At 30.3% G+C, this 15,431-nt stretch overlaps 1 protein-coding gene across 1 annotated transcript; it reads left to right on the top strand.

The window, feature by feature from the left end:
• Positions 1-9,900: 9,900 nt before the first annotated feature.
• LOC144556416 (arabinogalactan O-methyltransferase 2-like) lies at positions 9,901-12,229 on the top strand. Its single transcript, XM_078304769.1, has 2 exons — positions 9,901-10,581; positions 11,810-12,229. Exons 1-2 carry the CDS (start codon positions 10,007-10,009, stop codon positions 12,060-12,062), a joined length of 828 nt encoding a protein of 275 aa, XP_078160895.1. The 5' UTR covers positions 9,901-10,006; the 3' UTR covers positions 12,063-12,229.
• The last annotated feature ends 3,202 nt before the right edge of the window (positions 12,230-15,431 follow it).

Here is a 15,431-nt window from a genome sequence, read left to right on the forward strand (position 1 = left end):
TAGAGTCAATTAACTCTATATTTTCTGGCGGGTTTTTTTAATAGAACCGGTAGAATAAAGATTGAATTAATTACCAACTTATCACAACATCTCTGTATTTTCAGTTTTTAATAAAAAATGTTTCAAACCTAGGGGTATGTTTGGATGTGTCAACAAAATTGACACCACTTTATGTTATCTCCACGTTGTGATAATTCATTTAAGATCTTACTTGCTTATATTTCCTCTTAATTAGCACACTATTATTTATCGATTACAACTATTCACTATTCCAAATGTACAATCCAAACAATATTTTTATTATTCCGAATAGCACTATTTTCACACAAACCTAAAAATCGCTAATTTTTCTCTATTCTTATTTACTATTCTCAAATTTTGTTATTCTAACTCTCATCCAAACGTACCTAGAAGATCAGGGCATTAAAAGAGTCCTTATTTGTAGTAGTATGTGGAACATGAAAAATCAAAATGATAGAATTTGAATCGCTAGCTGTGATAGAATCCGTATTAATTCAAGGGGTCTGCACAGTTATTATGTGCATAATTCATTTTCATAATTGCATGATCTCGTTGCGGAATCAGATTGATACCACAACCAATGAAATTTTACATTTGTGTTTGCCAAAAAATTTAAATTACTAACATTAATATGATTATATGAACTTCTGAACGCAGTATCATGCGTTTACTATTCATCTCCAACACATCCATTTAAAATTTTAAATATATAGTTCTGTAGACATGTGCTCTACAGCTCAAGTTGAATTCATTTTTGCATTAACAAATTATCTAGTCACAAATACTGAACGTAATGTTTAAAAATGAGGAATAGAGAAATAATTTTTTTAATTTTCTTGTACAAATAAAAGTCTGGTCGCTAAGTACCGAAATTTTTATCAATACCCAAAATAATATGAAATTACTAAATCTACCCACTTTTTCGGTGAAATTCGAAAATTGCCTCTTCCGGTGACTAAATGACCGGACTAAAACCAACTTTCCGGTGATTTAGTCACTGGATTCAAGATACAATGCCCGGTTATCAAATAACCGGAAAGTAGCATGTTTGTTTGGTCTTTTTTTTTTTTTTACAAAACAGAAATTTTTTAAATTTTTTATTTTTTGTATTGAAATATTAAAAATGTTGAATATATTTCTTTGAAAATAGATGGAATACAATCTAATTTGATTTATTCAGATCAACATTTTTCAGGTCGGATTTTTCGCGGTTGTAAGAAAAATTAATATATTTCTTTATGTGTTATTGGAAAAAAATAAAAATGCTTAGATTCTGAGTTATTGATCCCGATTCAAAAGTCACTTCTAGGTAAATACATAAAATATTGTCATCTTTTAGTACATTTAATTTCTAAAAAGTTGCATATATTTTTGAAAAAAAAAAAACTTTAAATTATTTAATGATTGATACTCCAATACAACTTTATAGAAATTAAAAGTACTAGAATGATTACAATATTTTCTGTATTACAAAGAAGTGACTTTTGAACCGCGATAATTAACTTACATTCAAAATATATTTTTTTTCCAATAACACATAAAGAAATATATTAATTTTTCTTACAGCTGTGAAAAATCCGACCTGAAAAAAGTTGATCCGGATTATTTGTTGCAGTCTTTCTAATAAATCAAATTATATTGCATTTCATCTATTTTCAAAGAAATATATTCAACATTTCTAATATTTCAATACAAAAAAATAAAAAAATTCTGATTTGTAAAAAAAAAGAGCCAAACAAACATGTCACTTTCCGGTTATTTAATAACCGGACATTGTTTCTTGGATCCGGTGACTAAATCACCAGAAAGTTGGTTTTAGTCCGATTATTTAGTCACCAGAAGTGGCAAATTTTCGAATTCCATTGAAAAATTGGATAGATTCGATAATTTCATATTATTTTTGAGTATTAATAGAAATTTCGGCGCTAAGTAAGATAGAACTGAATTGTTATTTTTTAAAGCCATGTGATTGATGGACAATTTCATAGTTAAAAAACCCAGAGCAAAATAGATTTGATGAGAAATTGAAATGATAAAGATTAAAGCAGAACATTTAGATTTTAATGTGGATCGGTTATGAAATCCATCAAATTTAAAGTAGGTCTGGTGGCTATTATAAACACCTTAGAAAAAGACACACGCTCTCACGGGTAACTATCATAGTAGTAAATTTCGATAAACGATCTATCCGAGCCATATAATTTTATTTTGTAATTTCGATAACTATTTACCGTTTTACGTTTCCAAATATAATATTTGTTGTCATTTTAATATATATTTTTTTGGTGTTACTTTTGATAGTTATTTAAAGCTTACCATCACTTAATGTTTAAATATTTGCCAATATACCAATCCCCATTAGCATTAAAACAGGATCCATTATGAAAAAATTATGCTAACAAAATAAAAACTACAATCATCAATGTAAAAGACATGCATGCATTGTTGCTACATTTTTGAAACATTTTTCTACGAAACGCGTATACTAAAATTCAAAATATTATAGGAAACTTTTAATGTGCGATTTGGATATATTAATTACATCATCCCTACTTCTGAAATTTTTATTTATACCATATTTAAAAAAAAAATAAACCAAAAAAACTATTTTTTTGGGGAATTCCAAAAACACCAGGTTGTAATATACTGATATTTAGATTTCTGGGAGGCTTCCAATTCAATCTGCGGCCGTCTAAGAATGGAGCCGCAAATTGAATTGACGACTCTGGTATTATTGAAATTTCCCAATTTTATAAGTGTTTTATTATTATTTTTTGAAATAGTATTAATAAAATGAAGAATAAAATAAAGAATTTATAATGAATTCTCCAAACCAATATACATATATGTCCATAAAAATGAAGAATTTATAATGAATTCTCCAAACCGTGTTCTTCTCAAATTCCGAAAATTAAGTCGAACACACATATCCGAATTGAGATCCGCTGAAATCCTAACTGAATTTTAGGAACCAAAAATCCCCCTCTCTCTATCTATCTCTCTCCTCGCTCTTCTTTTTAAGAGAGAGAAAGAAGAGAGAGGAGAGAGATGAAATGGAACCACCTATCGACGTGTCCTTCTTACCTTATTTCTAAAATTGCTTCAAACTTTTCTTCGGAATTTAATATAATCAAAATCAAATCATTACAGGAAAACGACATCATCCGATATTAAATTGTCAGATCTTTCATCTCAATCTAAGCGCAATATTAATTCTCCTTTATTTTATGTGGGACCCGGTTTTAAGGCCTCTATCTATTTTGCATTTATTTCCAATGTAAACCCAATTCTTTGTTTTTTTTAGTTTTATTGCAATGAATTTTGTAGTCTTTTGTACTCTCAAATTTTGTTCATCCTTTCAACTGATCATTCATATTAAAAATTAACATACTTGTACTCTCAAATATGCATACTTTTTGTTCTTTTTGATCATTTTCTAAGCCCCCCGTGTTGTTCATATGCATATCCACGTAATATTTTATTTATAAAAATTAATATAAAATAATATAAGATATTTGAATGCGTATTCAGATATTAGATATCATAGGCAGAATCGTAAAAAGGAAATAAATTGTTCAACATAGCTTAAATTTTATATCTTTTTGAAAATTTCTTATAAGATATGAACAAAATTACCGTTTTAGATGGTCCATAATTTTTTGAAAAACAATGATTTTGTACTTGTCTTAAAAAATAATAAAAATATAAAATTTGATCTCTAAGCATATTTTAACGCGGATACCATGTGAGCAATTTATATCTTTTGTTTAAACTTTGAAATCAATGATAAAAAATATTGGAATACACATGAGGATGAAGAACTGGGACATTTACTCCTCATTATATTAATATTATTATACTAGTATCATATTCGTGCGTTGCAACGGGGACATTATAAAATATATCAATGAAAATAATCATTATCCAAAAATTAAGACACATGTTAATAGAATATGTGATTATGTATTTTTAATTAATTTTAATTGTGTTCTCTGATAACAATTTGATGATGTGATGATTATTTATTTTTTAAGTACCAATGATATCAAATAATAGCTCGATTCAAATCTAATATCATACAACAATTCAATATCGACATATAATATGATATCAAAAAACATAAATAAAAAGTGTTATCGTGTGTATGTATAGGATACACACACACACACACACATATATCATAAGAGAAATATATATTCACACACACGTTTCAATTTATATTCTTCTTCTTCTTTGTTTCCAATTTAGAATACACACACACACATTTGTATATTATATACTGAAAATATATTCTAAATTGCCCACAACAATATGTATAGAAATAAAGAAAGAGAAATAAAAAAAAAAAAAAAAAATGATTTCCATTGTGATCCGTATAGAAACGAAGGAAAAGTAAGAAAACAAAGAAATAAGAAAATGAAAGGTGGAGTCTTCTCAATTGAAGAGGAGAAATATGGAAACAGATAAACATATCACTAAATTTCAGAGTCTGTTAAATTTTAATTGTAACGTATCGTGTGACAGCACATGTAGTGAGTATATTTTTAACTAAATTTATAGTTATATACATAAAACAGATGCTTTTAATCAAAAGAAGACAAATTATGTAATTGGAGGATTGAGATCAAATTCGAAGTTTCATCTTTCAATCATAGTCGTTGGCGGATTGGACACCCAACGTGCTTAATAATATAATAATAGAATAGAGATATAAAAATTATGCATATCCATTAATCCATATCTCGTATTTGCCTCGTCCCTGGAGGATCACCTCATTTTACGGTTTGAAATTTGGATCGCAAAAGGAACAGTATTTTTGAACTTTGAAATTCGTGCCAAATTTAAAGAAACGGTTCAGATCTAGTAACTCTACGGAACAGCATCTCTCTAGGATACGGATTCCCAAGCCCTAGTCAGATCTTTACTATTTCCTCCTTTTACGTTAAGATAAAAATATCTCTTGGCACTTGGCAGCAATAAAGCGCTGCTCAATAAGGGCCAGCCACCTGCCCCCTCTTCAGCCATTTTTTTTTTTTTTCTACAAATGACTCTTCACACTTTCACAGTCTTCGGATTTACTCGGATTTAGGGCTTTGTGTCGTTGTTCCAGAATTTTTTTATTTAAAAAACATTATAAAATAATAGAGAGAAAGAGGAAGAGTACTAAGATGTATCACAAAAAGAAATAGAGGAGTGCGTATCCTCCTCTGAGATATCTCAATTTTTGTGGGGTGGTGATGTCGGACTGTGCTTTGAGATTCGTGCAGAACGTAGTTAAACGGTTGGGATTTTCCATAAAGTCACGCAAAGTTTGAGATATCTCAGAGGATACGAATTCGAAATAATATTCCATTGTAGATTTTTTCTAATTAAAACTTTAGACCAAAAATATTTCTTACAATCCAAAAGATTTTTTCCTTTTTTCGGTTGCCACGTATACACATGACGAAAGTCACCTAAGATTCTATTTTCATGTAATCTAGGGACTAATTTTCATGCAATTTAATAACTAGTTGGATTGAAAACAGATTCTTTGTGGCCTTTATTTTGTGAACATATATAGCAAGCAGGAAAATAACTCTTTGTGGCCTTTATTTCCGGTCCTAAGTTTAAATTCAAAAATTTTCTCTAATTAATCCATCTATGAATCAAAATTTTACAGTATTATTTTTTTCCTTCTATTATTTATAATATTTTTTATAAATATAAAATTCTCTCCTTAACTCTTTACCATCTAGCAAGAAGAAAAATAAATATTAAACCATTTTTGAAGCATAATATGACACTAATTGCTATTTTGAGGCGATTAAATTGGACTGTCAAAGGAGTTTGAATCTGCTGTTTTTTTTTTGTACTATTCAATTTTTTCAAGTACGTATCTCAATGGAAAAAATGTTTAGATAAGAAAAACAGAACCCTGCTTTTTCAAAAATAATAATAATAATAACAGATTTCATTCCCTGTCAAGGAGGAGATGAAAATTTGATGGTATTTAAACATTTTGAAATGTTCCATGAATTCAACTTTTGAGCTAGTTGGATACTGGAATCTAATTCTAATTTGATGTATTTGAGTTGAATCAAGTGGAATCGAATTCAAGATATATTTGATCTCCACACAAGCTTAAGCTGATTTTATTTTGTATATTTTTAAAAATAATAAATTACAAAGCAACTTGAGCTTCAATTGATATTAGTTTTGGTGAAATATATCTAGATATTGATATAAGCTGACTTTGTAACAAAATTTAGTACATTAAACAATTTGTTATTGATGTTTTATGTTAAACTATAATGTATTTTAAGAAAATGTATTTATGTATAACTATAATGTGGTATCTTGTTAATTTTTATTTAAAATTTTCTCTATTTATAATTTTTTTGAGAAGAACTTTCTCTATATTATTATTAGTTATGTTATTTGTAACTTATTGTTACTTGTGTTTTTCATAATTAGTTCTATGAAACAAAATTCGCCGAACTCATTAAACCCGACAACATAATCAAAAACTCAAATTGAATGATTTTTATTTTGATTAGTTAAACACATATTTAATATATTGTGATCAAAATATAATAAATCGGATTGACTAAAAATATAAGATCCTACTAACATCATCACTCGTGAAAGAACCAGTATTTAATCTAATTGTAAAAGCATATGGTGGTGTTCGGCAACCTCCACTTAAGAGTCCTTAAAAGTCCTTTAGACTCCTTAGCTTCTTAATCCCACCAGATAACATCTCCTTAGTTCGGATTAAAATTTGCTTCTTTTGGCCAGATAAAATCTTTTTTGTGCGGATTAAGGCACGGATTATATTGAATTAAGTTTCTTAACACATTTTTTTAATCCGACTTTACCGAACAAGTACATTTTAGTCCCAATTAAAACTTGATTCCAACACATGTGACGACCAACCTCTATATATCTTTGAATGTGGAAAGTCATGAGTTCAAAACTCGTTAAGAAAATCATTTGTTATAATTACAGAGAATTTGAAAAGGATATTGAGTAACTTGACCACAACTCAAGAACGCGTCTTTGTCACTGAGTGAATAAATCATTTATATTAATACATAGAGATTTGAAATGTATTGAGTGGCTTGACCTCCAACTCATATTTCAAAAACTTGACCACAATATTAGAAAAGTATATATTGTGAATTTAATAAGGATTTTCATGAAATATTAGAAAAGAACCCCTGTTTTGCATAACGAGAAATGACAAAAATGTCTGCAGAATTTTCAATCCAATAGATAGGTCCCTGCAGAATTTTCAACATGGATATATGGCCTTTATAAATAGACAAGTTTGGACCACTGAAAAAATAGTTTTGTAAAATACTTAATAAATAGTTAAAATTAAAAAAAAATGTAAAATTTGATCTCCAACCACATTTCAATATAAATATCATATTGATTGGTTTGAATCGACTATTTGGACCTTGAAAAATTTCAAAATCAAATTGTTGTAATATATTGTAATTTTCAAATGTTGTAAGTGAATCCCTGTTTTGCATAACGAGAAATGACAAAAATATCTTTGTTCTCTCAAATAAATCACCTGATTCAATCCAATAGATAGATCCCTGCAAAAATTTTAACATGGATATATGGCCTGAATAAATCACCTGATTCACATTAAATATGCATTTATAAAAATGAATAATATCCTTATTTTTCAAGGTTTTTGAAATATTGTGGTCAAGTTTTTAATCTATGGGTGGTCAACTCACCTCCAACCCCTTCGTTAAGAAAAATTTAATCTATGGGTGGAAACTATATATAATATGGTTCTTCAATATTAGAAAGTTGAATGATTATGAACTTGAAATATCGCACTTTTTTATTTCTAAAATATAAAAACTGAGCTTATGTTGTGATTTGAAAATTCCTTTCTTAGAACTGAACATTCAACGAACGATTTTTGTGAATTTAGTTTTTGTTGGTGCAGAAGAAATAAGGCTCGGGTTTCTAATTATTTCGGTCTTCCTAAATAACAAATTTCATTAAAAATGTTAACATCTATTAAATGTAAATTTTGGTAGATTCAGAAACTTTATTATATTTTGAGGATGTATTTGTTGTTTTTTTATTGTTCTTTTTGCGAGGGAGGGAAAAAACAACCTCAACAAATTAAATATGAAATTGATGTGACACAGAATACAAGACGCTTTTAACACAAATTCTATCCATTCTCGTTGGAGAATTTATTGGATAATAAATAGTCAATTCCTACTGACTAATAATATATCTATCTGACCAATACATATCAATCTAATTTTATAATAATAATTAATAAGGGCGGTATGGATCAAGTTTAATTTCATATCATCTTTTTTAAGGCCCAATTATTGCCGAAATGTGTATTTATAGCATAATAAAAAAAAAAAATCAAAACAGCCTTGTTTGATTATAATTCGAGAATTATCCAGGCCGCAGGGGTGTTCTACGGCTCCAAATATTAAGGTCCGCATAGACTTTCTATGGCCCCAACTTTTCTTTTCTTTCTTTTTTTTTTCTTTTTTTTTAGAGAAAATTTATTAACTAATAAACAAAAAAAAATGTTTCATTCGATAAATAGTTCTGCGGCTGAATATTTCATTCGAGAAATGGTCCGCACAAAAACCAATAATAAATTTTCTCTTAAAAAAAAGTTGGGGTCGCAGAATGGTTCTGCGGACTCCGGTCTGAAGCTATAGAAACCTGTGCAGACCCCAGTATTTGAGACCGCATAATGGTTATGCGGCCTGGGTAATTCTCGAATTTCCATAAAACAAGAGTGATTTGTTTTTTTTTTTTATGCTATAAATAAAAATTTCGGCAATTATTAATTGTTACTACAAACTTTAATACATTATGTGCTTATAATACACCATATTTCAATTTTTCTGTATTCTAACTCCCGTTCATTTTATATCATACATTTTAGTTCCAAGTTTGTTATCATGCCATCACTATATTAAAAAAATGAAACATAAATAACTACATGAAAAAATAAAAATGGAGTACAAAAATGTAACCAACAAGTTTAAGATTTAATTTTCCAAAATAAAAAGTTTAAGATTTTATATGTGGATCCCAATTCGTTGCTTTTTTTCTAAAAGAAAAGCAAGACACTCCTTTAGAGAGAGAAAAGGAGAAACAAATAAAAAGAAGAGAGAAAAAGAGAAAAGGAGATAGGTAGGAAAAAATAACGGATTTAGATCCTCGTAAAGTTTTTAAGCTAATGTATTTAAAAGATTTCAATATATATACAGAGAAAATGAAAACGATTTTTTGTTCTAATTTTCATAACAAATAACTTGGTTTTTCAATTTTTAAAGTTCAAACAGTCGATCCAAACCGTTAAATGTTTAATATATATTAAAATGTGTTTGGAGACTGAATTTTATATTTTTTTTGAAATTTTTACTATTTATTAAGATGACTTGAAAATTGCTGTTTTTCACCTTGAAGATCAAATTTTATATTTTTTGAATTTTTTTTATTATTTATTACAATGATTTGAAAACATTTTGAATTTAGTCATTCTTTCTCTCTGTATATAATTATATTTTGAGGGCTCATCTGAATGTTTTTCGTGTTCTTGTAAATTGAAAGAAAAGAAAAATCAAATCTGACGAAACAAGTCGAGATATTTTGAATCTCAGGCAGTATATAAATCTCACGTAACTAAGACAACGACTAAGTTGAAATACCGCTTGATATAACATTAATTCTGACCAACCTGGCCTACACACAGAAGACAGGTAAATAACTTGTATACGATCACAACTAATCCGAACAATCCTATGATATCCGTACGATCGGAGAGGATATGATCGTATGAGCCGATAAACACTTCTTTATATCTCCTCCTCTCAGCTCAGGCTCTCTCTCACTAACCGCGGTCTTCCCTATACTAGTGGCCACCTTTAAAGTTTAAACCCCCAACACATAAATAACTCCAAAACAAATTAATACCACCATCTCATCCACCCAAATGAAAAGCCGACCATTCACAGCCGTCTCCGTCGTCGCTGCCGCGGCGCTCATCGCCGGAGCGATCCTTCTTACCTCCAGCTTCTTCCGCATCTCCTGCTCACGGCCCAGCTTCTCTAGCCGCACCTCCTTGTCCCACCCCGACCTCATGACAGCCACCGTCCGCTACGCCACGTCCAGGGTGGTCCCACAACAGTCCCTTGCCGAGATCTCTGAATCCCTCGCCGTACTCCGCAAGCGTGCCCCTTGCAACTTCTTGATTTTCGGGCTTGGCCACGATTCGCTCATGTGGTACGCATTGAATGCTGGCGGTACGACTGTTTTCTTGGAGGAGGATCCAAGCTGGTACAAAACTGTGCTAAAGGGGTCGCCATTTCTGACGGCGTACCATGTCGATTACCGGACCCACCTGTCGGAGGCCGATGAGCTGCTCAAGGGGTGGAAGCAGGAGAAGATGTGCGCGCCTGAGAATGCGTATCTCAAGGGGAATCAACGGTGCAGATTGGCTCTGGATAATTTGCCCGATGTGGTTTATGAGAAGGAATGGGATGTGATTATGATCGACGCGCCTAAAGGGTATTTTCTATTTTTTGTTTCTTTTTCTCCTGAAATTACTCATCTATTTTCTTTTGCCAGTCTAAATTTATCTTTCTTACCGCTTCATATTTTTTTAGTAAAAAAAAAAGGTTCAAGGTTCAAACCCCTTTGGCAGCCTTTTTCAATGAATTTTTACCAGAAGTCAACTCTAGTAGTTGAAATACAGTCCTTCAGATCAGATATGTTCTGATTGCTTAAATGCTTAGTACAAAACCTAAGAACCAAAATGCCCAGTTCCAAAGTTGGTGTTCTGAATTCTGATTTTGAATTCAATTTGGGAAGGAAGTTTATTGGTGCAGGATGGAGTTGCATAGCATATACTATATAGTACTTGTGCTGTTGTATACATTTGGTAGCTGTGGGCCTGTGGAGAGTAAAAAATATTTAATTGTTCTTTGCTCCTTTTCTGGAACTTGTATTAATTTAACATTAATAATCTCTATCTTGAGTGAAATAAATATATAACATGTCTTCTAGACAGTAATCCTCATCTCATCTCTGACCTACCAGGTCATTTCCCAAAAGGAACATTTTTTCTCCAAATTTGTATAGAGTGTGATTTGATTCTATGGGATGAGAAATGTATAAATAAGGTTTTAGAATTTAGAGTGATATTCATCATTTAGAAAGTTTTTTTTTTTTTTGTGGGGGATTCAAGGCTGTAGGACCAGAACGCAGATTTGGTGCATAATATCTTTGTAGATTATCCTTCACATTAACATTGCATTTATATGCATTTAATACATCATCATAAATATTGAAACCAACTTATCATTTTATTAGAAACAAATAAAGAGTGTCAATTTTGGGCCATGACCTGTGTTGGCTTATTACTAGAGATTAGAGAAAATAGCCCTGCATTTTATTCTCCGGTTTTGGATTTATGAACTATTTAATTACCTTGAGAAGTTTAAAATGCTGTTAAGTTATAAATTTACATTTTTACTGGCGAGATATTGGATTTTTTCTTTTTATTGGTGGGACTATTCTATGATATGTAATTTAGGCATTTTTGACAGCCTAATCCTGTGGTAAAAACCTGCCAATGGGCTCATAGTATTGATGCCGAATCATTAAATTCCGATTGAGAAATTACAAATATGATTTTCCAATTACCATGAACTATAAAAATGTAAAATGTTTATTAGTATTTCTTGAGTTCTCAAAGTCGGTTTGAAGTTTGAACTGATTATGCCGTTACATGCAGATACTACGCAGCGGCACCAGGACGGATGGCCGCGATATACTCAATGATGGTTATGGCAAGAGCCAGAAAAGGCGAAGGTGACACTGACATTTTTTTGCATGATGTCGATCGGAAGGTGGAGAAGACATTTGCTAAGGAGTTCTTATGCAGCAAGTATCGGGTTGGTGCTGTCGGGAGGTTGTGGCATTATCGAGTACCACCCGTCTCCCGGCAAGGGAACGAGACCGGCGACCCTTCCAAGAAATTTTGCTGAGTTAATTTCTTGACTACATATTTATTGTTACTTTTTTTTTTTCCCTTCTTTTCCTTTGAAGCGGAGGTAATGTTTATAAACACGGGCATTTGGATATTGGAACAGTCTTTCATTCCTTCGTATCTGTAATATTTTTATTCATTTAAAGTGGCCACCTCGCTTTCCTCTGATGTACCATGATATATTTGTTGGGATTTCAAGTATGTTATAGTGCAACAATTTAATTCAATTCATCAGTTTGTTAACAATATTGATAATACCTATCATTATATTAAAGAAATATAAGAAAATTTTAAATAAAAAATTAGTTATTTTCTTGAGTAAAATACTTTTTAACTAGTTTGGAGAGCCTTTTATTTAGCTTTTCACAAGGGTATTAAATATGCCATTTGCATAAGAAAAGTTAGTATAAAGAGATGTTTTGAGTTGTCGGCTCTTTTTGTGCATTTTAGATTATTTAAAGCTATTTTTATTACGGACCCGCATAAATGCGGGGCCCACTTGAAACAGAAATATCTAGGCGCTGGTGCTATTTTCGGATGGCAAATATTTAGTAGGAATCGATGGAATTTTGAGTTGATTGGGATTTTTAGACTAAGACCCGTTCAGATGATCATAATGTTCTCAATACATTCCCATCATTTTCTCCAAAATTGTTCCCATCACAGTGTAATTCGGCAGGACATCAAAGTACATTATTGATATCCCACCTCGGCTGATTACTCTCTCTCATCTCTCTATTGGTCATGAAATGGGCCATGTTTATTATTTCATATAATACTAACAAATATGCTTGAACGGCAACTGGCTACCAAGATCATATATAAAGGAGTATGACTAATATAATATCAGTGTCATTTCAGTTTATATAACACTAATTTCAAAAACTATCAAATCGAATTCAAATGGTGAATCTAAATCGTTCAAACCGATTTACTTCATTAGTTGTGCGTTTACATGTTAAATTTATAAGTTTTTGAGTTTATTTTATATCAAGTCAAGCGGTCAAATATTTGGATTCACCATTTGAACTCGATTTGATAAGTTTTTGGAGTTGGTGTTATATAGACTGAAAAGACACTGATGTTATATTAGTTATACTCTAGAGTACAGCTAGGGTGTTCTTAAGCTCACCAAAGTGTTTGGTGAGCTTGACTCCAAAACTCGTCAAATCGGTTTCAAATGACGAATCCGAATCGTTGGAACCCGTCTATTTTACGTGTGATGCGTCTACATGTGAAATTTTTTAACTTTCGAATTAGTTTAGTATAAAGTCAATTGGTCAAAATTAGAAGGTTAATAAATTAATTTTAGTGCATTCATTTTTTGAACATGTTTTGACCGCTTGACTTTATACTAAACTAATTCGAAAGTTAAAAAATTTCACATGTAGACGCATCACACGTAAAATAGACGGGTTCCAACGGTTTGGATTCGTCATTTGAAACCGATTCGACGGATTTTGAAGTCAAGCTCACCAAACACTTTGGTGAGCTTAAGAACACCCTAGTTCTACTCTATACTCTATATAAAGAGGTATCTAGCATCTTCTTTTTACCGAATTCACATCCTCTCCAATACCTAATAAGGGAATCCTTTCCAATTACTAGTTCTTTTTAACTTGGCACAAATCTCAAAGCTAAAAAATACTACCCCTATTGCGACCCGAATCTCAAACTGGTTGAGATTTAATCTCAAACCATAAAGTGAGTGCAATACCGGAGAGGATACGGATTCCTTTTTACCCTTTGTGGGACTAGTCATTTTTAGTCCGATCCGGAATTACAACTTTACAAATTTATTTAAAAAACTTACACATTAATTTCTTTTATTGAAACTGGGACTGACTAACTAACTTTAGTTGTGAAGTCAATGCACGTTTTTTTTTATCATTACATCAATTTTATAAATATTGTTTAATTTTTTTCTTATTTTAAATTACATCAATTTTAGTTCCTCTTAAGGACAGTGCGTAATTTTATATTATTGGTACATCAAAATTATAACTATCATTTTAATTTTTTTTCTTATTTTAAAATATTACTTTTTACAAATTACATAAATTACATAAAAATTTAAATACTTGAGATCCCACATTTTTCATTTTATTTCGAGACTCAATTTGATATCTCAGTTCGGATTCCATATATATATTTTCTTATTTTAAATAGGTGAGAAATTTAAATAAAATACATAATTTGAAATAAATCAAGATTTCCTACAACTAATCTCACGATACAACTGAATACTCCTTTTAATATATTTCATAATCAATTCTATGCATATCCGTGCTCATGGATTCTCACTTTTTTAAAAGTGAATTTTCTCATCTCGTTAAATCTCATCCGGTGTAATTTTATGACAAACAAACAGGACCTAACGGAAATTTGTACAGCAGTCCTTTTATCGTCTCCTGCGACGTGCCAACCTGTGGGATGCCTATTACATAGAAAGTTTCTATAGTATATAAGTATACGCTTAGGGCCTGTTCGGCCGACAAATGGGAATGGACACGGGCACGGGAATTGAACTGAAAAATACTGTTCCCGTGGGAAAAAAAAATTCAGTTGAAAGGAATTTCCTCTATGATCGAAATAATATCTGACGAAATATAAAAAATATAATAAAATTCATATGAATTAGAGGAAGGCTTAGGGCGTGTTCGGATGTCACGGGATTACGGAATGGGAATGGGAATGAAAATGGGAATTCACTTTTGAAAAAGTGAGAACCCACGGGTACGGAATGCACGGGATTGATTATGGGAATATAAGAAAATGAGTGTTCGTATGAATCATGGGATTAATTGTGAGAAATCTTTATTTATTTTACAATATGTATATTTATTTAATTGTTTTAGTTTAGTTTAGTTATAAATAATTTTTTTATTTAATTATTGTTTTTAAATAGTATAGCGTTTTGTATTGATTTTAATCAATTAAATTAAAGTTAGCTTAATATAAAAAAGTAATTAAATATAAAATTACAATGAAAAAAACTGTCATGCCACCATCTATTTATTTAGACCAATAATATATTGTAAATTTAATATTTTATGGGTTGTAAATTGTAACATTTGATAAACATATATTTTTTTAAATTATATCAATTAAATTAAATAAAATTGATTAAATAATAATATTAAAAAGATGAACCGTTTCTAATAAAAAAATATTACTAAAATGGTACAAATAAAATAAGAAAAAACAATTAAAAACGTTTTAAAAAATAAACATTTAAAATATCTAATGACAAAAATAAAATAAAAAACAGTTTACAAACATTTGCAAAAAAAAAAACTATATCATAAACATTTACAAAAAACAAACATTTAATCTAATATATAGCATACAATTTCTTGCTTTAATA

Source organism: Carex rostrata, chromosome 1, assembly GCF_964058835.1.
Source record: "Carex rostrata chromosome 1, lpCarRost1.2, whole genome shotgun sequence".
Lineage (NCBI taxonomy): Eukaryota > Viridiplantae > Streptophyta > Magnoliopsida > Poales > Cyperaceae > Carex > Carex rostrata.